General features: G+C 42.4%; 1 protein-coding gene and 1 pseudogene across 1 annotated transcript; both read left to right on the forward strand.

Annotated features, from left to right (window-relative positions):
* The first annotated feature begins 563 nt into the window (after positions 1-563).
* On the forward strand, positions 564-1,064 carry LOC144261892 (small ribosomal subunit protein uS11 pseudogene; annotated as a pseudogene).
* A 1,624-nt stretch (positions 1,065-2,688) lies between these two features.
* LOC144261893 (uncharacterized) lies at positions 2,689-27,486 on the forward strand. Its single transcript, XM_077811463.1, has 22 exons — positions 2,689-2,723; positions 5,908-6,034; positions 15,394-15,514; positions 16,418-16,545; positions 17,234-17,377; positions 18,043-18,126; positions 18,847-19,014; positions 19,083-19,179; positions 19,318-19,541; positions 20,127-20,280; positions 20,356-20,564; positions 20,654-20,771; positions 20,907-21,112; positions 22,767-22,881; positions 23,036-23,205; positions 24,060-24,133; positions 24,223-24,350; positions 25,033-25,222; positions 26,562-26,703; positions 26,943-27,039; positions 27,238-27,327; positions 27,422-27,486. Exons 1-22 carry the CDS (start codon positions 2,689-2,691, stop codon positions 27,427-27,429), a joined length of 2,829 nt encoding a protein of 942 aa, XP_077667589.1. The 3' UTR covers positions 27,430-27,486.

Here is a 27,486-nt window from a genome sequence, read left to right on the forward strand (position 1 = left end):
ATAGTTTTTGCTATTTTTACCTAACCATCTTGGGGGGTCGGCTTATAAACGAACGGGCTAATGAATGAGTATATATGGGTAAGTCTTTTACAGCCCCACCTAGGGAGCTTCAGCTCATGCTTTCAGTTCTGGAGGTTCCCAGTTCAATCCCTGGTGTGTCAGCCAAGATTGCAGCCATCCCACGTGCTTCCCCTGTGCACTGGGGAGCCCCAGAAGTCATTCTGCAGCTCTGAGACAGAGTTCTCTCTGGGGAATGTGGGTTCCACCCCACCCACAAAGCAGGATTGTGCCTGAATGCCACTATCAAGTCCTAAATGATTTAGTAACTCATTAGTATCCCCCAAGGACTCATATCTGGCTATGGAGGCAGTGCAGACCAGAAGGCTGAGTCCTAGTTAATTACCTTTCTAGCTAATGTGTCTGCTTTTGTAGGCAGCACTTACAGCTGAATTGCATATTTTTTGGCTTCACTATTTTTACATGGGAAATGTTTGAATAAGCTTAGTACACGAGCAAGCTGCCTGGAAACATCTTCCTTTGGTAGGAAACAGAATGAGAGGTTCATGAGGCAGTTAGTCGAACCTCCTAACACGAGAAGATGCACAAAAATAGCACCATGTAAGGGTAAGGAGAAGAAGGAAGAGCAGGTCATCATCTTAGGACCGCAGGCTGCCAAAGGGGAAAACGTGTTTGGTGACTGCCATATCTTCGCTTCCTTCAATGACACTTTTGTCCATGTAACTGATCTCTGTGGCAAGGAACCCATCTGCCGAGTGACTGGTGGTATGAAGGTGAAGGCCAACAGAGACGAGCCTTTGCCCTATGCTGCTATGTTGGCAGCCCAGGATGTTGCCCAGTGGTGCAAGGAGCTGGGCGTCACTGCCCTTCACATCAAGCTGCGAGCTACATGTGGAAATAGGACCAAGACTCCTGGACCTGGTGCCCAGTCAGCCCTCAGAGCTCTCGCTCATTCTGGAATGAAGATTGGGCGCATTGAGGATGTCACCTCCATCCCCTCTGATAGCACTCGCAGAAAGGGTGATCGCCTGGGTCATCGTCTGTAAACAGTGGCTGGCTTTTGTTTCACCATTAAATCTCTCAAAGAAAACAAACAAACAAACAAACAAACAAACAAAAAACCCAAAAAACACTACATTGTAAACCTCACTGAAGAAAATTACACTGAATTTCCCCTTAGATGTGTTACCAGGGTTTTTAGTCTGCTCTTGTCATCTAAGGGGGAGATTGTAAAATTGCTCTTGGTTTTATTGTTTCCATTACCATAAAGTAACTTATTATCCAACTACAGGGGAATTATCATGTTGTTTTGGCCATGAGGATATGGAGTTAAAAAAAGCGTTAAAGTTCCAGTTAACTGGTAGTCACTTTAGAAAATTGTAGCCATTATGTCTCCTTTCTTAGTCTAAGGGTCTTGGGTTTCCTTGCCCTAACCCTACTTGCCAGTTGTGGGGTTTTTGCTACTGATCCTATGGTTATTAGTAGCGAGAGAATCATTTTTTACCCAAAAGGTAAAACAAAATTAAGAAATGACAATACTGACCGCTAATATAGCCACATGCTACCAAACAGTCACAAAACCTGTGTTGTGTGTGATACTATATCATTTCCTTCACTTTGTCCCATAATTATAATGATAGTTATATATTTTAAAGGCCAGAAGGGACCACTGTGATAATCTCTAAGCTGATCTCGTTAATGCAGGCCATAGAATTTCAGTATTCTTTAGAGACAGAGATTGTGATAATCAGGCTCCTGCTGGGTTTAGATTGGAATCAGCTGATCATTTTGGTCACATAGGACTCCCCAGCATCTTTTGTTTTGAATGATCACAAGCTTCAACTTCCTTTCACACTACTGATGGTTGGTTTGTTGCCAACTACTGTGGTCTGACGTTTGCTGGAGCAGCTCGCGTAGCTCTAATAGAAATGAGAAAGAACTAAATAGAGGAACTCTACACTAGTAAGAAGCACCTCTCAAACCCCACCGTGTTGTTCGAGTGAGCTTCATTCTCTTGTGACACTGCCCCTTAGACTCATTCCATACACGATAAAGGCACAGTAGAGATGTAACTGCTAACCACAAGTAGCTGACCATCTTTAGCAAAGCATCTCAGGCACAAATGGCTCATACAGGACTGATGGGAAAGGGCTCACTACCTGCACAAAACTACTCTCAAAAAGTTGTTTCTCCTGCAAATTGGATGCCCTGTAGCCGCCTGAGGAAATTTCAGCTATTGTTTTAGTGATACCCAAAAGCAGGCTCTGGAAATTGTCTATTTGTTATATTGTAAGTGTATACTGCAAACATAAATAAATAAATCCATATTTAAATAACTGGAGCACTATCCATATTAACAACAATAGGATACGTTGCACTGTTCAATAATTAAAAACTGATTGCTTGATTAGACTATTATTAATTTTTATCATTTATTATTTACACAGTTCCATTGGTCTGCACGGTTGTTTGCAGCCAAAGTCCCTGCCCTAGAGAGTTAAAAATCTGAACAGAGACAGTTGTATGCAGTGCAGCAGTTGCTGTGTTGATCCTAGGGTATTAGAGAGACGAGGTGGGTGAGGTAATACAGGAAGTTGGTCCAATAAAAGATATTACCTCACCCACCTTGTCTCTGAACAGACGCAGCTCAGACGAGGAAGGAATGAACGGATGCAGCATAAAAGGAAAAAGATTGAGCAGCTTGGGTTTGTGACACACCTTGTTTCCTGGCTAAGGAAACTCTATTCCAAACTCTAATAAATTCTGAAACAAGACATCTCTCTCCTCCTATTGGTGCTGTTAGCTCAGGGAAAGACGTGAGATACCAGATAGGAGGGTCTTAGGCTCCCTCATGAGGGCACCTTTGAAATGACAACCTAATATGGTCCAGCCATGTAGAAGCACGTCCTTAGGAGCCACTACTTCTGTGGCCTTCACACACTTAAAGGAGGAAACAAAGCCCAGGGCAATGCATATGAAAACTGGAAACAAAGCATTCTTGGTCGAGGGGATCCAGCTATGAAACAAATTTCCACAGGAGAGCAGGCCACTCTGATCATCTTCAGGAAATGCTGCCATATCTTCCTCTTTGAAAAGGCCTTTCCAAGCATAAGAATGACACTGACTTTGTTAGTCTCTAAGGTGCCACAAGTACTCCTGTTCTTTTTTCTTTTTACTGACTTCATTGACACTCCCTTTATCTCAACCCCCTACAAACAAACAAACAAAAAGAGGAAATCAATAAAATCGAACAAGCTAAAACAAACACACCCACACTATGCCAAGCAAGGTTTTAACCCTGAAAAGGGGCAATGGAAAGGGTGCATGAAATCCAGTAGGGACTTCACTGTTGCTAATTATTTTAACATGGAGGTAACATCAGATACAACATTGATGGGCAGCAGAATGAAACCTTTAGATTAGATTAGATAGGTAGACAGATATAATCTAAACTTCATTATCAGAAACTGCCAGTCGTCCAAGAGCTGTTCTATCTTTTGGAAACTACTGTAGAATGTATTAAAGAAAGCAAAAAGAAAAGGAGTAACTTGTGGCACTTAGAGACTAACCAATTTATTTGAGCATAAGCTTTCATGAGCTACAGCTCACTTCATCGGATGCATCGAAAGCAGTTTCTTAAGGTAATATTATATAGTACTCAAGGGCCCTGCATCTTAAGATGCCCAGTACATTTTCATCTCAATGTACAGGCATAACTCCCATTACAGTTATTAGGAATCACCTGGCAAGACTAGAATTTTGCTTATAAATGCTACACAGTTTGTACACCTTCTTTACCTTATGTCTCTGGGTTGAATTTCTCCCATTGATTTCAGTGAGGTCAGGATTTTACCCACAGTCTCTGTGATTTGCTCACCTGTTCAGAAGAAACTTTGCCAGGCTGTGGAAGCTGGCATTAGGGGAAAAAAATGCTTAACACCCACTATGTCCGTATCCCTGCAGGACTGGCAAAAACTGAGAGCTCATCTGCCCAGTCACTGAATGAGAGATCATTCATAAGCTTAGTCTGATACCGTGCCCTGCATGTAGAGAGGTGGTATCTTCTATTTTTGTAATTCTTGTATATAAAGATACATTGGCTTTTGCATCTTACTAAAATTTAATATTGCTTTTTATTGTCTAGAAGCTTCATGTGTAACCAGGTTATTCTCTGACAATTGTATACTTCTGCATCTTGGAAACACTGTTTTTTTTTTAAATAAACCAGAAATTATTCCTAGATTATAAGGCCAGAAGGGACCATCGTGATTATCTAGTTTGACCTCCTGTTAAACAAAGGCCATTGGACTCCCCTGAATTAATTCCTGCTTGAACTACAGCATATTTCATAGAAAAACATTCAGCCTTGTTTTAAAAATTGCTAGAGGTGGAGAATCCATCACAACCTTTGTAAGTTGTTCCGGTTATTTAATACCCTCACTTTTAAAAATGTGTGCCTTATTTCCAGTTTGAATTTGTCTAGCTTCAACTTCCAGTCATTGGATCTTATTATACTTTTGTCTAAAAGAATGAAGAGCCCGATATCAAATAGTTGCTCCCCATGTAGGTACTCAGACACTGTGATCAAGTCATCCCTTAACCTTCTCTCTGTTAAGCTAGACGGAGTTCCTTGAGTCTATCACTACAAGGCAGGTTTTCTAATCCTTAAATGATTGCCATGGCTCTTCTCTGAACCCTCTCCAGTTTACCAGGATCCTTCTTGAATTGTGTTCACTAAGGCTATATCCACACTTGAAGCGAGGGGTGTGATTCCCGCTCAAGTAGACATACTCACGCTAGCTCTCACTGAGCTAGTGCACTAAAAATAGTAGTGTAACCACAGTAGCATGGGCAGTGGCATGGGCTAGGTGCCCCGAGTAGAAATCCTCCTGGACAACACAGGTATGTACTCAGGGGCTATCCCATGTCGCCAATGCTTGTGTATTGCAGCTCACTACTATTTTTAGCACCTTAGCTCAATAAGAGCTAGCACATGTATGTCTACTTGAGCTGGAAATCATACCCCCAACCTCCAAGTGTAGACATAGCCTAAAACTGGACACAGTATTCCAGTAGTGACCACACCAGTGCCAAATACAGAGGTAATATAACCTTCTTACTCCTACCCAACATTCCCTTATTTATATATCCAAGGATTGCATTAGTCCTTTGAGCCACAGCATCACACTGGGAGCTCATGTTCAGCTGATTATCCAGCATGACTCCCAAGTCTTTTTCAGAGTCACTGCTTCCCAAGATAGCATCCCCCATCCTGTAAGTATGGTCTGTCTTTTTTGTTCCAGAAATATGACTTTATATTTTGGCCATATTACACATATTGTTTGCTGGTGCCCAGATTACCAAGAACTCCAGATTGCTCTGTATCAATGACCTATCTTCTTCATTATTTACCCCTCCCGCAATGTTCTGGTCATCTGCAAATGTTAGTAGTGCTGATTTTGTTTTCTTCCAGATCATTGACAAATGTGTTAAATAGCACAGGGCCAAAAACCCATCCATGAGGAACCCCACTAGAAACATACTTGCTGGACAATGATTCCCCATTTACTGTCACATTTTGAGACCTATCGATCAGCTATCTTTAATCCATTTAATGTGTGCCATGTTAATTCTGAATTGTTCTAGTTTTTTAATCAAATCTCATGTGGTGCCAAGTCAAGTGCCTTACAGAAGTCAATGACGTCAACACTATTATCTTTATCAACCAAACTTCTCATCTCATCAAAACAAGATATCAAGTTAGCTTGACGGAATCTATTTTCCATAGACCCAAGTTGATTGGCATTTATTATATTTACCCACCTTTAATACCTTATTAATCAAATCTCATATCAGCTGTCCCATTAACTCCACTCTTGCCTCTCCAAGCTGTGAAAATGCAGAGGACTCCCATCAAGTAGATGGTGTCTCAAGAGTGAAGTTTTCCATTCATCTGAAAAGATTTGAGGTGAAAATGCTCACTTTCCAGCAAGATGGAAATGTGCTACTGGAACAGGTGAGTAGCACCTCTGCAGCCTTTCTCTTGATTAAATAATACCCAGCTCTTATGCAGTGCTTTTATCAATAGATCTCAAAGTGCTTTACAAAGGAGCTTAGGATCATAACCCTATCTTGCAGATAAGGAAACTAAGGCAGAGGGAAATAAACTGACTTACCTAGGGTCACCCAGTAGACCAGAAGCAGAGCTGGGAATAGAACCCAGGTCTCCTCAGTGCCAGGCAATGCTCTAAAACTACTAGTGGTCTGGGAGCTGGCACTCTTGAGTCATGACTCCAGAATAACTATACACAGTGACCACTGCTCCAAAAGTTAAAGCTTTCTCTTACTTAGTCTAATCCTTGCTGGAGTTTGCCACAGAGCACTCTCCCATCGACGTCTGTACTCCACTTCCCCAAGAGGCGGAAGGTAAGTCGGTGGGAGAGCATCTCCTGTCAACACAGCACGGCGTAGACACTGCTGTAAGTCAACCTAAGTTACATCAACTCCAGTTATGTAACTTACGTAACTGAAGTAGTGTAACTTAGATCGACTTACAGCTTTAGTGTAGACCAGCCCTAAGTTTACAGTTAGGCTTTCAGATGACAGCTGTGTACTACCCCATTAAACGTGAGGATTTTAGGTGAAGTTACTTAGACAAGCCGGCATCCACAACTAGCCAAAGAAGACAGACAGTCTTCATCAGGGATTCCCAGTGCTAAGAGGAGTGGACAGGGAGTTCTGCCAGGCACAGATGGATAGCTGGAGCATTTGCTGCCTTCCAGGAGTGAAGACTGAGGCCACCACTGCAAGTATAAACAAGATTCTGAGTTTGACAGAAGTGACACCTTAGGTGATCACAGTGTTGTTGTAACTGTGTTTGGCTGTGTAGCTTGAATGCTTGTCTCTTTCACCAAACAGAAGCTGATCCAATAAAAGATATTATCTCACCCACCTTGTCTCTCCTTTGGCGATCTACAGTGGCAGTCACAACACTGCATCAGATACCATTTCATGACTCCTGGAAGACTTCAGGGAAGGGAGACAAAGGGGAGGAGTATCATGTGCCTTTCCTGTTCCTTGAGGAAGACAAAGAGAGGATACTAGAGGTGAACAGTGGCTAAGAAAGTGGTGTGGATGGATGAGGGAGGTTTTAGGGAACACAGGGGTGCCTACTACAAGAGAAGAGGTTATAGGGTTCTGACTGCCTCCATCTCAGTAGGGGCACCAATTTCAAGGATGACCAGCTAGGGTAGGCAGGAGGGCTTTACACTATCACTGAAGGGGGAGGTAGATGATGGGGAATCATGGTACAAACATCCAGATCTGTAAATCAGCACCAAGGCATGGCACATGACAAATCCAAGCACTAAAGTGCATGTAAGGAACATATGCTTTGTCTATATACTACTGCTAGGAGCCAAGGTATGAAACAAGAGTTGGAGATCCTCATGCATGAAAAGAAAGGAGGGTTCATGTTACTGAAATTTGGTGGGATAGATCCTTTTATTGGAATATTAAAATAGATGTCTAAACTTGGTCTGTAAGGATGGAATGGGCAGAAAAGGGACTGGGATGGCAATTTATATAAAAGATGTTAATTATATACAATGCAGGACCTCAAATGTTTATGGATTAAACTTCTGACCAGTCAAATTAAAGGTGAGGTACTGGTGCAAATCTGTTACAGATCACCAAATCTCACTGGAGCCCAGGACAAACAGACCTAAAAAATGGAATCTGGTGATCATTGTCTGGTTATATCTACTTTCTGCAACCAGAATGGGGTATCAACCAGCAATTTGCATGTTTGAAACTTCAAAGGGCCACTCTGCCAAAATATGAAGCAATTATTAGAATGAGGACTCAAACTTAATGAAGGAGTATTTAATGAAAACTGGGAATTGTTCAAGGATATCCCACTCAATGTCAATGCCCAAAGAGGCACTATTCCACAAACACAACAAAATTATGCTAAGCAAGAAGCCATCCTGTTTAGAAGGAGGTGTGGAAGCAGTGATTAGGGTGACCAGATGTCCCAATTTTATGGGGACAGTCCCAATATTTGGGGCTTTGTTTTATATAGGTGCCTATTACCTCTCACCCCATCCTGATTTTTCATAATTACCATCTGGTCACCCTAGCAATGATTCAGAATAACTTCCTCCCCTTGTGTCCCTTCTTCTCCCCCCCGCCACTTATGGACCAACTGCACTGAATATCAAGTTTAATGTAGGTGAGAAGAGAAGCTAAGCGTAGTGTATGCTGCAAACATGAATAGAGTGCTGTGCATTTTAACAAGAGGGTATGCTGCACTATTCAATGATTAAACATTGCTTGCTTGACTGTAGTATTATTTATACAGCACCACTGGTGTGCATGATGCTTTACAGGCAAATTCCTTGACTTGAAGAGGTAAAAATCTGCACGGACACAGCCCAGGCAAAGGAGGAAAGAAGGGATGCAGCATAAAGAGATGCTGCAAGGAGATCGAACAGCTTCAGTTTGGCCTAAGGAAAATTCTAACCTGATTTAGCGTGAGCTCTAACAAATTCTAAAACAAGATGTGTCCTTCTTCATGCTGATGCTGGGAGGGAGAGATACCAGATAAGATGGTCTGAGGCTCCCTCATGAGGATATTTTTGAAAATGACAACCTAATATGCTTCAGCAATGCTCTTCACACATTTACAGGAGGAAACAAGCCCTGGGAGCTGCACATGAGATCTGGGAACAAAACACCCTGGTTGAGGGGATCCAGCTATGGAACAAACTTCCAGAGGAGAGCAGGCCACTCTGAGCCTCTTTAGGAAAATGCTGCCAAACCTTCCTCTTCCTTTGCATCATAAGAACGAGAGTGCCAATGTTGTGACTGGCTTCTATCCCACACCCTGCCACCAAGCACAAAAAGAGAGAGGAAATTAATAATCATAATAAATGAACAAATAGCTTATCCCAAGCAGAGTGTTGATCCCTAAAAGGAAAAAGAGCCAGATACTCTAAGAAGTTTAGGAGGGAGTGACACAGTTCAGAACAACTGCACCTGTATTCCTTCTCTGTGGTTCCTCAAGGGCACCCACTCTATCCTTTTGGCTCCTCAGCCATCACCTCTCTTGGACAGAGACCCATGTCTCTCCCCTCCTGACTGGGATTTTTCTAGGCTGTACAGTTCCCTGCCAATACTGTGATATCCCCAGCAAGCCAGACTGCCTAAACAGGACTGCCCCATCTCTACTTTACTTTATCTAGAGATTATGAACAGCTGTAATTGCCAGTAGTTACAAGTTACCACACAGCTATTTATAAGCAAGCACAGTTATTCTTAAGGTGAAAACACTACAGAGAAAACATATAAAAATAATAGAAGAACCTACATGCATGCTAAAAAGCTTACCAGAGGCCACTTGGGTAGGTGTTAGACCTTCAGAACCCAATAACTGGATTTTCCTCATGGTTACAATTTAATAACTGTCTCAGATTCAGAACCAGAACACCTGTAAATAGGTTACTCTTTCTTTACACAGCTCAGACCTTTGATCTTAAAACCCTGGGAACAGATAATCAGCAGATAAATGTCCTCTCCTCAAGGCATAGCTTCACAGGCTGGGTTTTTGCACACCCAAAGGTTGGAATTTGCATTTGCTTCCCCCAAGAGATTCCCCAGGCAGACCACATGACTTTGTCCCAAAAGTCCACTCCTGACTGCCACATTGTTCAGCAAAGTCATCTGACGTTTGTAACATATCCTGAGTTCACCTCCTCCCCTACATGGATGTTGCATACAATCCTGGCCCACAATAATACATAAACTTTGATTTAATACAATGGACTCCAAAGATATTGCAGGAAAATGCCATATTTGTCACAGGGAGTTCATTCTGCCTATTGATTTTACTTGAAAACTAATCAGATACTATGGTGATGGGCATCAACATAAAACCTTAAGAGAGAGAGAAACAAGGATAAGCAATAATTTAAACTTCATAATCAGGAACTGCACGTCATCCAAGAGCTGTTCTATCTTTTTAATTTATTAGAGTAAGCAGTTTCCTAAGGCAATATTGCATACTATTCAAGGGCTCTGCATCCTAAGATTCCCAGAACATTTTCATCTCAATGTGCAAGCATAACTCCCATCACAATTATTAAGATTCACATGCCGAGACTAGAATTGTGCTCTTAAATGCTACACAACATTTGTGCCTTCTGTGACCTATGCCAATGGGTAGAGCCCTGCAAATCTGCAGATATCCATCCACTATATATCCGCGTCTATCCACATCCACAGACCGGATGCGGATATCCACAGACCATGTTTGCAGATCGCTGATGGATGCAAATCCAAATTTTATATCTAGAGCCCTGCAAAACTGCAGATATCTGCTTTATATCCACAGATATCTGTATCCACACCTGCTTTATATCCACAGATATCTGCATCCACGTGTGGATATCCGCAGACCATGTTTGCAGATTGCGGATCGGATACGGATACAAATTTTGTATCCGTGCAGAGCTCTACCTATGGGGTGAATTCCTGGCTCAGAGACTCCTAGTCTCTATGGGACTTGCTCATCTGTTCAGAGGAAACTTTGCCAGGTGGTGAAAGCTGGCACTAGGTAAAATAATTGCTTAATACCCACTACGTCCATATCCCTGCAGGACTGGCAATGCTGAGCTTCCCATTTATCTAGTTAGGGAATGAAAGATCATCTATAAAATCGGCCTGATTCTGTGATCTGCCTGGCCAGAGCTGGTAGACTTCTATTCTTGTAACACTTGTATATAAGGTAAAGACAAAGGCTAAGTCTACACTTAGAGCTGCAGGTAGGGTGACCAGATAGAAAGTGTGAAAAACTGGGACAGGGGTTAGGGGTAATAGGCGCGTATATAAAAAAAAGCCCTGACTATCGGGACTGTCCCTATAAAATGGGGACATCTGGTCACCCCAGCTGCCAGTGTGATTCCCAGCTCAGGTAGACATACTTGTGCTAGCTCTCATCAAGCTAACACTAAAAACTGTAGACCTGGTAGCAGCGAGTGGAGGCACAGGCTAGTTGCCTCAAGTACGTAGCCCGGGGGTCCAGTTGGGATTGTACTCAGGGTTGCTAGCCTATGTCGCTACTCAGCTACATTACTATTTTTATCATGGTAACTTGATGAGAGCTAGAGTGAGTATGTCTACTCAGGCTGGGAATCACACACCCTGTGCCAAGTTTAAACATAGCCATAGTGTTGCAGAAGCAGGTTGTGGGATAGATTTTTACCCTTCACAGTTTATATAGCAGCCATAATCCATGAATATAGGGATTTTATAATGGAAATCTTGAAAGATAAGGCCCCCAATAAGCTCTTTTATAATATGATTATATTAAAAAATGGACTCACCTTGTTATTGACTTGAATTTTACAGTGTCTTTTGCTCTTTAGCTACTCCAAAGTGCTTTGCAAAATAATGAGTTTGATCCTGATAGCACCGTGACTATACAACAAAAGTAGTCAGGGGTTATCATGAACTCAGTAATATCTCAGACTGTGTGAGCTGACAGATCCTGCTTTTTTTACAATCCCTTTTGAAAATATAGGCCATTGTCTCTATAGCAATTAGGTAGTCTTAAAATTGGTGGGCAAAAATGTCTAAACCTGTACCTCTCTCCACTCTCCCCCACCCCCAAATCTTTTTGAAAGGGAAATCTTTTTAAAATCCCGATTTAAAATAAACAAAGTTAACTGCAGCCTTTGTGAGCTGTTATCAGTTTCTATACTTTTTTTTCCTGAAAGTTGTAATGTCATGTTGTTCTTAGTACATTCAAAGGTAAGACAGACCTAATTCACAACATGGAAAGCAGACAGTGTAAGGAGGATGTTAATGGAATGCAGATCTTGCAAATTCTAGGAGCAGAGCTGTGTGCATTTTTTTGCATTAATAGTTTATTTGCCAAAAAAAAAAATGAAATTTCAGTCCACCTAGAACTATTTGTGAATTTGACCTAGATGCCATTCACAGAACAGGAGGAGGTGATGGTACACTATTTATAATTTCTAGGCTAGGGCACTCATCTGGGAGAGACAGATTTTATTCCCCCCTGTGGGGAAAAGGATTTGAACCTAGATCTCCAACTTCATAAGACAGTGCCCCAAACCACTGAGCAATGAGATCTTCCGCAACAGGACTTTTTCATTCTCTCCTGTTGAAGCTGTTTCACTTTGTATAACTGATGAAATACTCATTGACCAAGGAACTCATTGGCACTCACCTGCTAGGTGCGTGGTCTAACCACTACACTATACAGTCATTCTCACTTGTCTGGCCACAGACTAGTCCAGTATTTATACAAAGTAGAACAGCTTCAGCAGGAGAGATTCAGGGAGCCCCTCACACACCTCTACACCAGAATATCCAATAGACTGGCAGTTAAAGCACACACCATTGATATGAGACTTTGGTTTCATCTGACCCAAAACAGGCATTTTTGATTTACTGAAAATTCTGATTCTGTTTGACTCAAACTAATTTTTTTCCTAATTTTTTGGAATTGCCAGCTCTAACTGGGAGATACACTTGCAGGAAAGTAACTCAAGGCTAGTGGTCTTCAAACTACCTCCATTTGGAGTTTACTAATTATCTCATTGTCTCTAACAGCCTCATCAGTATCACTCAGGAATTGGCAAAAATCACCTCTGAAGGAATACAGAAAATAATATAATTAACCATGGAAGTGAATTACTAGGTGAATTGAATTATAGGTGTCTGACTGGGGAAGCAGCTGTAAATGATTTGCATGAGTATAAAAATGGAGCCTTTGCTGTTCTTTCTATTGTGAATCCAAAGCCTTAAGAACGCAGTTTGGGGGGTTTAACACTGCAAGCTTGCTCAGGATTCTCAAACTTTTGGTCTGCTTGTCATAGCAAGAGAAAAGAGGCTACAGCTGGTAGCTGCTCTAAAGCGCAATGGTGCCAAACCTTGTGTTGAGGTGAGTGTTTGTGGTGTTTCTGTTGATTATGATTCTCTGTGTGGGGTGTAGGCTGTGGTAGTCTCATGACTATCTCCTAAAAGTAAAGGAGAACAAGCCTGTATGCCCCAAAGGAGGAGACTTAGACTTTTCAAGTCTAAATATCTAATCCTACCTATAGAAGCTTTACATTAGAATTAAGCAATACTTAAATGAAACTCTTTCCAGCTAAAGACACAGTTGTCTTAGTAGCAGTTTATCTGCATATACTTCTTTCTCTTGCAGGTTGTTCCTAATAGGTGTATTAGCCTCTGAAATATGGACCCAAGACAGGCCAGGTAACTAGATTTGTTAACTATTTGCCTGCATTTCAAGGCAGTTTTCAGACCCTCCCCTCCCCCCCTGATTTTCAGTAAATGGTGTTCAGCTTCAATGCCCTAGTGTGGTGCTAGGGCAGGCATGTGGCTTCTATAAGCACTGGCCAGGTGTGGTGGTTCTACTTGAGTCTCTTGTCTCAGTAGACAACTTGCTCTACTCTGAATTTATGCCTAGAGTACTTAATACTGTCTCATACACTCTCTCTTGAGAGAAGTGCACTGGCCCAATAAACTGCTCTAGGGATATGGCTACCCCCAGAGATGTGAGGCCAAGCTCAAGACCTACTTGCACTAGCTCTGATCAAACTAGAGCACGAAAAACAATGTAGCTGCAACAATGTGAGAAGTTAGAGGCTGTAAGTACCTAGCCTCTCTGACTGTGTCCCCCCTCAAGCTGGGGACTGCACCTCTAGCATGATCCTCAGAATAGCCTTCCGCCTGTTGCCCACTGGCTTCATTGTGGGATCAATGCAGTAGTCCTGCTCTGAGCATTCCTAATGGATCTGTCTTCTGCCCCTGCTTAGAAATTCCTCTGGAGGAGGAAGAGAGGGTGGCTCCCTAATTGAAGTCTCAAACATGGGAGACCCAGGCTCAATTCCCTTGGGGGAGGGTAAATGAGAGAGAGGACTTGAACAAGGGTCTCCACCTCTTATAACCCAATTGTTAGGGTACTTAAAATTCTCATGTGGGGCTCACTCAGGTTCTCCTAGTGAACCTGTTTCACTTTGGATGACATCTTACAGTCATTAAGTAGGAGACTTGGAACCGAAGTGCCCTCGTACCAAGCTATAGTAATTCTCTCTAGCATCACAATCCTGTGTCTTGTCCAAGTGGTCTTACAACTTGTCAGAAAGACCCTTCTAATGCCTCAGCCTTGCAAACACTTGTTCCCATAGCTCTGCATATGAGTAGTCCCTGACTTCTGTGGGATTGCTTGTGTGTAAAGTGATTCCCATGAAGGAGGGTCTGTGGGACTGAGTCCTTAGTTTATAGCTGGGGTTGCTTCTAAAACTCCTGGAGAGCAGTAAATCTAAATTAGATATTTAGCTCAAGGCAGCAATTTAAAGCCTTCTGTTGACAAGCTGTTAATCTCAATCCTAGGTTGAAAAAACAAAACTACCTTGCAGGGTGGTGATCACCCCAGCCTCTGAGTCACTTCAAAATGTCCCCCTGTGGTATCCAGCCCCTCATGACTGAATACCTCCCAGATCCTCTGCTCACAGAAGCAGTTTACCAGGCATACGCTAGACCATTGCTCCTGTACTATGCACAGCACTTGAGCTCAATTATATTTTAAAAAGGAAATTTAAGAGACTAGGGACTTGAATGCTATGACTTTATTTTTATGTGTAACCATGCATTCTTGTGCCTGAACTTAACTGACAAGTTCTCACCCAGAGTTATTCCAGACTTGCCAGCTAAGTCTGGCTGAGATCCCTTTCAGGAAGCAAATCCACTCTCCATTTCATCCTAGGTGAAAGATGCTAGGGCTTCTTTCTGCAACCTCAAATATACTAGAACAGACCTTTAATGTTCACCTCAAAATAGGGTGCTCTTCCCCCTGCTGTTTACTACTTCCTGTTAAACTCTGACAGAGCCTTTAGAAGTCATTAGCCTTCTAAGTCAAATAACAAAATAGGTATGTCATACAACAGGGATATATCCATGGTTGACCACTGTATAGCCCATCACTATCTTGAGATGTTTCACTCAAGACTTGCTACCTTTGAGTGACCAGCTTCTAACTGCAGATTTAGAGAACATAATTTTTAGTGTTTATAATTAGTGTGATATCTCTTTCAGTAAAGATTTTACATGACCCTTTCTGGTGAACCCATGGGATCCCTGTGCCATCTGCCAGTTGGTCTCAGACCCTTGATGTGCATGAGTGTGTGTTCTCTGACCAGGTGAAACTACAGGTGGCTATGGTCTTAACCATGTACTGACAAAGGGTCGCTGTTTGACCCCAGAAGTGGCTGCATTTCAGTAGTGAAGTCTGCTTTATAAAGAACTTAGCATCTTGCATCCAAGTGACTCCTCTGGTGATAGTTACTAATTTGTCTTAACATCTCTACAGGCTCCCTGAGCTCAGAGTGCCTGGGGAGCCTCTTGCGGATTGCACTGAATGCAGAGTACTTCGAGGACAAGTATCTGATCTTTGCTGCTGTTGGTAAGCTAAAGGGGGGAAGAATAAGAGGCAATAAGCATTTTCAAAGCTGGCCCTTAACAGCATGTCCCAGTTATAAATACCTAAACTCTAGGTTACCTACAGCTACCAGGCGTTGGGGTGCCAAGTCTCTTATACAACATTCTGGTATTAGAGTATCTACACTGGGTCTTCCAATGTAAAGACCACAACAATATTTAAAGTAACTTCTAATGAGAAGCCAAACATTTAATAGTCTAGCTAATCTGAACAATGAGTTTTGTGAGATCCTCATTTGTACCTTATCCACAGATGTCATGGTAACTGTACCTACTCTTCCTACTAAATTGCCAAATCTGGGTTTATTAAGATCACTAATTTAGATCAACTATAGTATGAAATAGGCTATTGATATCCCAGGTAAACACCAAGGACTAAACTCTACCTTGGTTAGCCTGGTGGTCAAGTGCTCAAATAGACCCTTGGTTTTCTGTTAATGAATGCACTGGACTACAGCAAGACAGAACCCACAAAGTACCTGACTCACCTGTATGATAGCCTAGCAAGTTGCTGACAGCTGACCTTAGGTCACAGCCAGTATAGCAGCTGACGAGGGGAGGGCCAAGAAGAAATGGAGGCACTGAATCACAGCTATAAAACTAGTACTACAGAATTTAAAAAGGGTGATGTGCCAGCATCATATCAGATCCAATCAGCTACAGTTAATGGCCTTCCAAGTATGACACCAAAGCAATTGTCACTGTAAAGTCTACAGTAGGGATTATTGTACAGTATAACCTTGGAATGACTTTCTGGGATGAACTATGTAACTTTGCATGCAATGTCCAAGAAAAAGCTCAGACCATGAGTGTAGCTTGAACAACTATGAAGGTTTCCTGACAGCTATACTTGAATACCTTTTCACAGACCAGTTTGGCACAGCCCAGGAGATTGATGGGACCCTGGCAGCACAGTGTGGCTATACAATAGAGTATAATTATTGGGGTAACATTGAATTCCGTGCTTCCATTATAAGCTGCTACACTCATATTGAGGTAAGCCTACTGTATCTAAAATGCCCTACTTCTGTATTTTAGTTACAAAGTCTGTCCTTTCACAGAAGTTCTGACTTCCAATGAGTTGTACAGAGACTGTAACGTAGCAATATGTTGCATGTCTACTAACTAGTGCCACTTGGTAAGCTAGGTAGTGCTCTCAGAGCTCTTTCCCAGGCCTCTGGGTATATTGTGGTAGAAACACCAGTGGTCTACTAAACACAAACTAATGTGTTAACATAAGCATGAAGACTTTAATTGCCACAAATATTTTTCCCTCCAATATATGAACAGACGGATATCTGTCCTGCTAGCAGCAGGTAACAATCCCTCTCTGCAACCTGATATCTGACTAGTTATGTAATTCATCATCTAATTTGGACCTCCCCCACTGCAACTTCAGGCACTTGCTTTTATAACATGATTATTGGGAAAGGGGCAAGGACTCCATCTCTCAAGTATTGTCTAAAAATATCTGGATTAGGGAGACATGCAAAATGCCCTTCAAGAGCTACACTTATCTATTTAGACACAGATGACTTAGTTGTAATGTCTAAACACTACTTTATGAGGCAGCTTTGCATCACTAGTTAGGGTTGAGCAAATAGGAGGTGGTGATGGTGGGAGAGGGGACCTGTTTAGCACACTCTTAGTACCTTGAGTAAGAGCTGTTACTGTGTCTCTGCAGAGTGATGTATACACAGTAACTGTACAAATCAAAACGGCTACTAATCCTGATATGAAAAATGCTCTAACTCACTTGAAGACTGTGAGTTGCCCTTACAGTCCATGGCATCCAAGAGAGTTAGTATGTGAAACCAACTACATGGAGGTAAGATCCCAAGCGCTGATCTTCCATGGGGAAGGGGGGAACTTGTAAAGGAGTGTGCTCTGGACAGGGCCTTGGATGGGAACCTGAACACTTGGCCACTAAAGCAATTATAAGCAGAATGCAGTGCATGTAGTAATAGGATTCAAACAGTCCAGGGCCCACCTGAAAATTGGGCTTATTTTCATCCAATATATTAATGGATATTGCCTGAAGCATACTCATTTCTAGGAAGTGAGGTGCTCAAATGTTGAGCTTGTCACCTATTGAATGTCCAATAATAGGTTAAAGCCAAATGGTGTATGAAAACAGTATGCCAGTGAAAACTCCCAAGTATGGGAGTCCATCCATAAGATGGAAATAGTTGGTTACTGTTTTGTTCTGTTGGAGTCAGAACAACTGCCTAACTGGAAATAAGAAACCTGAGAAGTAGGTGCACTGGCTAGACAAAGGGTACAATCAAATGGTGAAATGCAGAGAAGCCAAACAGCCTCTGTCCATTAGCTGTTACTAAAAGGCTGTTTGGCAGTCCAAGCAACCAAGATCAGACTCCTAAAAAGAGAAGTTACTCCCAACCAGGGAACATGATCACTAACTCAAATGTTCCTAACATAGTTTGTCTCCTTATTCCCCCTTGGTGTCACTAATGATGGATGTTCCTTTGCAAGGTCTCTGTCAGGAGGAATGTTCCACAGATAACAGCAGACTTGCTCCAAGATGAACCTGAAGACTGGGCTCTAGCCTTTCCAGAGGTAAGCTTAGCTGCTAGCATTGTTACTTCTGGCTCAAGGTCTCCTGTGGACAACTACTCCAGCAATATATTGAAAGCATGCATTGAAGAGTCAGCCTCCAAAAAAGGAAGGGAATAAACTCCTGGACTGAAGGATACAGGTGGAGACCTCTTCTGGCTTCCTGGCAACAGATGTAAAGCAACAGGATAAGCAAAGGAAAAATAGGAATTGCCTCACAAATGAGGTGACTGATATCACTACCTCAGTAGCATCTTGAGGCCAGTGCACAATCATAGTGGCTACTAGATAAAGACCTGTCTAATCAATGCATAGATTATGCAACAGATGGATAGGGAGTACAAGGAAACAATGAGCCGGTGAACATGAAACCAGTCAGTGAACCAGCTGCTTAATTGTTGGATTTTTATAGACTAGGTAGGTGAGGTAATGTCTTTTATTGGACCAACTTCTGAAGTTGGTCCAATAAAAGACATTACCTCACTCTCCTATATCCTAGAACTGAGACAGCTACAACACTAGATTTATAGACCCCTTAGCATGGGGAGTACAGTCTCTTTCCAGGACAGCAAGATGAACTTTTTTGAAGTTGAGGGAGGAAGAGAATACAAAGGAATCTCAGATGGTGTCTCAATTGTTTCTACAAATCAGGTGTAAATGAGAATGGAAATGTAGTCTAGTAAAGACACATGGCAAAACTTTTGAGCTGCTTGTCTCCCTCAGGCAACTGCTGGGGCAGTGTCAATCTGGCAAGTAGTATTTCACCTGCCCAGTGGAAGGAAGGCTCTGCTAGCAAGTGATGCTCAGAATGCTGGCTATGGACTCAATACAACAGACACTAGGATTTTGCTGAGAGCACCATACAATGCTGCAGAAGCACAGCTAGTCAAGGTTGGTACACTCCTTCACCATCTGCGTGCTCTGTCACTACACAGCTCTAACAGCATCTACTCTTGCAGGTTCGAGGAGTGACTTTCTCTGCAGTGAGAGCAAGTACATTCTACAAGCAACGATGGATGATCTTGATGGTAGATACTGCTGTGGCCTGCCCTATAGGTGAGACTTAGTATCCCTTTGATCTAATGCTAAACACTCAAACATCTTGAAGATACACTGAGACATGCCTAGCTGTTAACTGCCCTAAGTACAGTTCTTGACACTAATGGAAATACCTCCCATTCTTTCTAAATTAAGATGGGGTGGATTATACAGATGACACAATTACATGGACCATTCCAAAAAACCTCCAAACCCTCTCTGCTGGGGCAACTAGCTTCAATGATCTCCTTGTTGAAATTGGTGTGGATCTTCACAAACTTTCTGCCAGAGAAATTGCTTCCAGGAAATATGTGCTATCAAACAATACAGATGAAATTACCATCCAGATGCCCATAGGTGCAGAAGGTGGCTATTACAAGGTTAGTGGATAACCATCCGTCTTAGCTACAAGCAGAAAGCTAATGGCTGGTAGGATGAGAGGATTCCCCATAAAGCCCCCTTTCTTGCCTCATTAGACTTTGAGGGAGAGGGGTGTTATGCCCCACCTCTCAATGCTCCACATAAGAACACATGACCTGGGGAGCTCTCATACAGCACCTGAAGACCAGAGACTAGCTCTTCCAATTGACCATGATTGTCTGATGTCAATGAGGGCTGAACACCCTCAGAACCCATGAGGCATTTGCCACTTAATGATTTTGAGACCCCACCCCACCTTTGTAGGGGAAGATCTAATCTGAGGGGACTAAACTTGAAAGAACATAAAGCTGGTAGTATGCAGGGGGAAACAGGATATGGATTGAGCCATTTGGAGTAGAGAACCACCTGCCCCTTACACTTCTGCTCCTATACAGAGATTTCTCAGAAAAGCAGGATAATACAACCTAATCTGTTGCTGTTAGCTCTAGTAAATGGCTTTTGTCAGATCACCTTAATGCTCCTGAAACTACATATTGCATGCAACTCCTGTATCTAGGTGTCTAACATACAACTTGCCCTTTCAGACCCATGTGAGTGAGGGACAGCATGGGACCAAATACTACATTAATTTGTTTTTGGAACATCAGTGGGAAGACAACAGGTGGGGAGTGACTAAGCATACCATCATCAAGAAAATAGAAACTCCATTTAAACTTGTACCACCCACCATAACAAACAGTAAGTAACTGAATGAACCTCTAAGTTCACACTTCATTTTTTAGCAAAGGCTAACACCACACCACTTCTTCCTAGATACCAACTCCAGCATTAGGCTGGTCAATGTGACTGTGGGAACATTCCTCCCAGATGTGGAACTGGTGAACTTGACCATAGACGATACAACTGTAACTGTGCCTGAAGCCCTTCAGCATGGATACAAAGTCTATGAGACTAGATACCCCAATGGAAGCAAAGGCTATGTAATAGAAACACCATTCAATGTGCCTAGCATTAAGAAAGAGGTATCTATTTAGTACCTAATGCATGTGTTGCAACACTCTACTGGTTGGAGTGTCTAAATGTGACTTGATGCTGGCTCTCTCTCTCTCAGTACTTAACAGAAGACACCAGACTCTATATACTGAATGTCACACTTGGATTCATAGTACAGCCAACACATGAGACCTTCACTGTTCCAGTAATAACAATCTCTCCTGTCAAGGACGCAGGTAACAGGACCAAGACAAATGGTCACCCACTTATGGTGCAACTCAGATTAGGCCAATGGAACTCCATTGGCCCTAACCTGTCAGGTGAAATACTAATATTCCATGTACAAATGATCACTTCTCCATCTGTTACAGTGTTGCCTAGTGCAAGAGGATTCTGTGATGATGAAAACCTCTATCTAACAGTTGTTCGTGGCAATGTGGATCAAAACTGGCTGCCCTTCATTTCAAACCTGAGCCTGTCACCAGATGCTGCTCAGAAGCACAACTATGGACTAGATGACAATGGCACCCACTTCACAATTCGTGTTCCTCTTTATGCACCTCATGTACTATATGAGGTAAAGGGACCGCAAATGTGCATGGTGTCTAGCCCACTATAACTGATGGGAGGGGGAGCTAGAATTCCAGAAGCCTGTCGGAGTAGGAAGGAGGGGAAAATCCTTCCAGCAAGCAACTTGGGGTTAGTCTCCTCAAAGGACTTAGCCCAATATTGGAATGCTGAGCCTACAGTCTCAGAGCAGGGGTACACAGGTCTTCTAGGGGTACATCAAGGCCACTAGATGGCTATTTTTTTACAGCAGGCTACATAAAAGACTAGTGAAGTCAGTAAAAACCAATTTTGTAGACAATGACTTGTTTACACTTCCCATACTGTACCCTGAAATATAAGTAAATATTAATATTCCAATATTTTAGAATATGGTAAGAGTAAACAAGTAGTCATTTGAATGAACTGACTTTTGTATTGCATCTCTTCTGTAAGAGTACAGCTTATGTGAAACTTGAGGGGGCATGACACACTTTTGAAATAGTCTGGAAAGGTTGAGAGCCACAGGCTGGGAAGTAGTGCTGAGTAGAATCAACAGCCCTCAGGAGCCCAGGGTGTGGGAGATGCTGAGCAAAAATCTCTGCTCCAGAGTGGGGAATTTGAACCTGGATTTTTTTCCGCTTCTACCCAGTGGGCTTTTGACCACATATGGTACCAAAGCAGCACTAAACTTTCCTTCCAGCTGTTGCATGCAGGGTCAATCAGCTACTCCACTTCTAAATAGGCCTACTGGATTGGTCCCTGCAGGTAAGATAGGAAAGGGGCACACATAGTTCAGTTATGATGGAACTTCAGCATGAACTAGGTGCCAAGTAGCTTTGTTAGGATTAAGCAGCTTGCTGCCAGTACATGGGCAGAAATTTGCCTATAGGGTTAGGCACCAGTTGAACAGGAGGCTTTGAAGGTCTAAAATTTGGAGTTGGGTGCCTAATGCTCTGCATCTAGCCCTACCAATATGCTTGGCTTTAAACTTGCCATTGTGAAATGGTAGCTGAATCAGAAATGTAACAAATCTTGAGTTACTGTAGATAGCTCATCACTGGTGGTAGAACCTCTCATGCGAGAATAAATACACATGGGAAGCACTCCTAACCTAAGACCAGAGTTTTGTTTTTTCCCCTCAACTTCAGACTCAATATAAACAATCCCAACAGTAATCCACTAAACTTGATGAAACTTGAGCCCTTACAAAGAGCTCAAACATGGCACCATAAAGTTTCTTTCTTGCAGAAGTAGCAAACAGTCAGAAAACAGTACTCTGACTGGGGTCCCAGTCAATCATAGTTTTCAAAACTACACTGATTTACTAGGTAGCTTCTCCCTTAATGCTTTGTCTGATCATAGCTCTGCAGGGCATTGGAGGCCATGGACCAGCTTAACTCACCTGGTCAAGCACTAGGCTTGACTCTAATAAAGACGTTTGTAGAAGAGGTTTGGTCAGGCCAATCTGTTGGCATCAAATGGGGGCGGGGGGGGGGAAATGGAGCATCTGCAGAAGTGTCACATGACTCAGTGACAAAGGATAAAACACTGGTCTCACTGAAGACATCAGTGACAACTAGACCAGGCTTTCACCTTTTTGGCTCTTTTAAACTGGCATGGCAAACAATCTCACTTAGATGATCAATAGGAGTTAGACACTTTCAACTTGTGATCTCTCCTAGGATATTCATCCCTCTGGAATAACTGCTTCACTCCATGTAACAATGAAGGATAACACTCTTGCTGACATGACAGACTTTTCAATCTCTTGCAGATTTTCACCTAAAGAACTAATAGGTACAATCTCTTGTTGCCCTACTTGGAATACTAGACCAAATGATCTAGACTGGTAATGCTGGCTCTCTGCTGTGGGGGGAGGTTTGTGGTTTGGGGCAGGGGGAGGAGAGTATGCTGAATGTAACTAGACAATGGATGTCTGCTTGGTTTTCAGACTGTCTGCCAAATGGAACAATGGCTATCACTGCAGTTAAGCTAGCAGGAATCACAGACCTGGATACCAGCTTATTTGTCTTGAGAGACAAACGATGCAGGCCTGTTACGGTGACTGAGAAGAGTGCAACATTCATATTCCATGTGAACACCTGTGGAACAAGTAGAAAGGTAAAGGAACCACATTGACCTTCCAACTCTATCTGACTGGCTCAGAGCTCATGTTGCAGAACATACCCATGAGATGTTGATAACTGGCTTTCCAGAAATCAATACTACCTTCCTCTTTGGTCCTAACCATGATCTTGACCTCTGTCCCACCTACTGTATTCTCCACTTAATAAAGTGCCACACCACCTCAACACTTGGCAGGATTCTAGCCATCTTCAGCCTTAAACTGAAGGCTACATTCTGCCTAGTTAAAAGTTTTGATAGCATGAGTTTAGGATGGCCACACCATCTGACAGCCAAAACAGGTCACTCTCACATGGAGAACAAAGATAAGGTTTTCTTAAACTCAATAACATCTGTTTTAGAGGCAGGTGTTGCTACTGCTTCTATTGTAGTGATCCAATGGCTGAAACAGGATTAGCAGAGGGGGACCCCTTGAAGTGCAGGAAGCATCAAAGACCACCTATAAATTACACAGGAGTAAGACCTGGGGATGGATTACTTGTTGGTTACATTATCAAGTAATCAATTCACACAGAATACTGTCCCAATGACCTACCACAGGATTCAGTTGCTGGTGTCACTGGGTACATGACACCCTGGACTTACTGGCTTTTATGCTGTTAGTGAATACTGGCAACACTAATGTGCACACTGTCCAATGATCTCTCCACAGCTTGAAGAAACTGACTGTTACTAATAGTAGGTCTTGGCTGAGTACCAGTGATTCACCTTTGCCTCCATAGCTAATGTGGTACTAAGTAGCTGTTGCAGCACTTGAGTACCTCTAGCAACTTAAAACTTGACTTGCTTTTGGTGTTAATGGTCTCCTGCTAAATGCTTGGTTCTTTCAGTTTGAGAACACATTTATGACCTATGAAAATGATGTCTCCTACTTCAGACCTGGCAGCATTACACCAATATACCAGTAAGTATTGCTGTACAGATAGAAGGGGAAGAGTTCTTTGGTTAAACATAAAGATTATAACCATCTAAACTCTACTTCCTCACTCCCAGACTGAAGTGTGCATGTCAATATATAATAAATGAGACCATCGTTGTCCAGTACAGCTCCAAAAACAACCCAGCACCCAGTATTGAGCCAGGGTTTGGCTCTCTTGCTCTAACCTTGAGGCTGTTCAAAGGTAAGGATGATAATGCTGAGCAGCCTAAGAGCTGGCTTTTTGAGGGGGTGGGGATGGGAGTACCAGGAAATGACTGACCCTAGAAGCAATACACACCACTATTGCATCACTATCATTGTAGTGACTTGTAGTGGTGGCATAATCCACCCATGCCACCCCCAATTTCTAATAAGTGAATGTACACAGAGGGAGGGTTCCTTTTTAGCAATATAGACCCTTCTGGAAGCCATTCTCTTTGCATCTTAACACCCTACATCCTACACTGCTGGAACTCTGTACTAAAGGGATGGTATTTTACAAATGTAATCCTTTGTAAGGATGGAAACACAAGCATGAAATATAACCCTCCCCAAGGAGGGCTTGTAGTCCTTGGTCAGATGACCTTCACAGTTTCTGTACATGAGCCATTTGCCCCCCTCTTCCCCCTATATAAATGCAGCACTTATCTTTTTTGTGTGGATCCAGGGGAGGGGTCTAATCTGCAAATACCCTTCCTGGGCCCTGACCATTTTCATTCCCATTTTCCAAAGATGGTCCCTTCACACCCATGTGCTCATCCTTAAACCCCTGCTGTAGCAAAATGAGACTGTGTAGGTGGGTAAGGACTTGGCAAAAACTATGGCTCTGGGAGAAGGGCTTGTTTAATACATCAAGACTTAAAACTCTTATTTCTCACTTCTAGATAAGTCTTATTCTGATTCCTACAAGGACATAGAGTATCCTGTGGTAAAATACTTAAAAGAGGCACTGTATTTTGAAGTAGAACTGCTCCATTCTGAAGACCCACAGCTAGAACTATATCTAGAAGACTGTTGGGCGACCACTTCCCAGGACAGAGACAGCAGCCCTCAGTGGTCTGTCATTACAGACAGGTAACACAATGCCCTCCTCAGTCTCATACCACACTTCTTCCCTGCCCGCCCCATGCAGCCTGCAGCTACACTACTCTGGCCTCTCTCTTCCCCTCCCCCTGCCATGGTGCTACCACTGGCTACACTACTTAGGACTGAGCCTGCTTCCTGTTCTGGTGAGCTGGAGTGAGGGGGCAGGGAGCTTCTCTCTCAGGAGTGGGAGCTGCTGCTATGCTAAACAAGCGTTCAAGCTCCTGAGAGGTCAGCTTAAAGAGACAAAGTACTGACTCTGCCCCAGCACACTTGTGGTGGTACTCCTCAGTTTCCTGTCAAAGTGCAATGCACATGTATTCTGTAATTATAGCACTTTTACACTGGTTTGCATGTCCACTTTATTTCTCTCAGGCTTAAACTTTTAATTCTTAGAGGTAGAGTTCTGAAATGCCTAACCTGTCCTGGTTGGAGTAATTATGACTGACAAATGTGCATTGTCATTCATAATTTAAAGTAGTACAATCAATATCATTCTAGAACATAAACTTGTACTCCCCTTAATGCCCATATCAAAACCCTCTGCTTTAGACACTGCAGATAAAGGCTGCTTATTTTCAAATTGTATTAAGCTTAACTTATACAAAAATGCAGTTCAAGTATGATTCTGCCAGTAAGGATTGACTCAAATGTTAGTGAGTCATGTACATAACTGATCAGTAAACATAAATGCCAAAATATTCCTAGTAAGCACTTACTGGATTTTTTTAGTCCACTAAATTTCATTTGGACAATGTCTGAGGCAGTAAGCTGACTTATATCTACACTAAAGGTAGTGTACAAAGTATCAACTTGTTTCTGATACCTCAAGGCTAGGGATTGGAAAGAATAAAGCCAATATCTTATTCTAAATTCCACATGCAAGTTTAGAACATAGTTTTTTTTGTGCAATAACTTAGGAGCACTGTAACAGTGATTCCAGGGGCTGAAGTTGCCCCCTCTGAAATGGCTTCCCTGATTCCCTCCAAGTATTAACCTAAACTAGAAAATCTTTAGTTCTGAACTAAAACAGTTACTATGCCCTTGAAAGAAGTCATCAGAAGGGGCAATGGGGTTCCTACACAAGGCATCTCTTGCAGCAGAGATGGAAAATACAAACACCATGAGCCTCCAAGACTAGGTGCTCTAAACCTGAGTAAGGACAGACTTGAATTTTTTGTGGCAGAGATCCTTTACTACTGAGCTACATCTGCTAGCTATGATAGAAATTCTTCCCTAGCCCACTTTTTTAACTATTATGCTTGGAGATGTTGCATGTTGACACAGCTTGCTAATCTAAGGCCTCTAATTGGAGTCTGGTTTCTCCAAGCTGTGAAAATGCAGAGGACTCCCATCAAACAATCTTCCACAAAGTGGATAGTGACTCAAGAGTGAAGTTTCCCACTCATCTGAAGAGATTTGAGGTGAAAATGTTCACATTCATGCAAGATGGAAATGCACTACTGGAACAGGTGAGTAGCACTTAGAAAGTCTGCAGTCAAGGTTCTAATGAGCCTGGAATGCCTGTATAAAACAAGTACTATTACAAAGGTTTAACCTGTCTCTAGTAACCTCCAGGAAGGATTGTTAGTGGTAGTGACACTGTAGGGGGAAGGCAAGATGAGCACTGAATCAAATGGCTGAGTCACAATGAGCATGACTTTCCAAATTTGTAGGAACATCATAGCAACTGTAATTCTTTATCTTGTAGATATACTTCCACTGCAGTGTGGTGATATGTGATGCTAGGCGGCCAGCTTCAGATCTTCTTTGTGCAAGGAGATGTATTCCTAGAAAACAGAGGCTTGGTAAGTAGATCAAAGATCTTCTCTCAAGAGTCCATTAGAGTGCAACAAGCTTTACCTACATTCTGTATGTCAAACTAAGTATTGACTGCAGGTGTAGTCTAACTTAGAACTCTGAGGAATAATGCTCATACCTGAAGTATTACAAATGGCTTTGCTGTGGGCTGGCAAGACTCTTGAGACTTTATTTTTCTCTTTTAGGTCGTAGTGTTGAGGCATATCATAGGCATGGGCACGTATCTTCTGGAGCAGTCCTTATTGAAAGTGAATTGGATGCTATCATCCCACAAGGTAATTACATAAGGACCCTAACATACTAGGGTGATGCTACAGAAACATGTTCCATTACATTGCTAAACCACTCTCTCCTCTTTTTAATTTTCAGCAAAATGAAGACTGACACTTTGAACCTAATCTACATATGCAAAAATTATTAAATGAGAATTAAAG

The sequence above is a fragment of the Eretmochelys imbricata genome, chromosome 3 (genome assembly GCF_965152235.1).
Source record: "Eretmochelys imbricata isolate rEreImb1 chromosome 3, rEreImb1.hap1, whole genome shotgun sequence".
In the NCBI taxonomy this organism is placed as follows: Eukaryota; Metazoa; Chordata; order Testudines; family Cheloniidae; genus Eretmochelys; species Eretmochelys imbricata.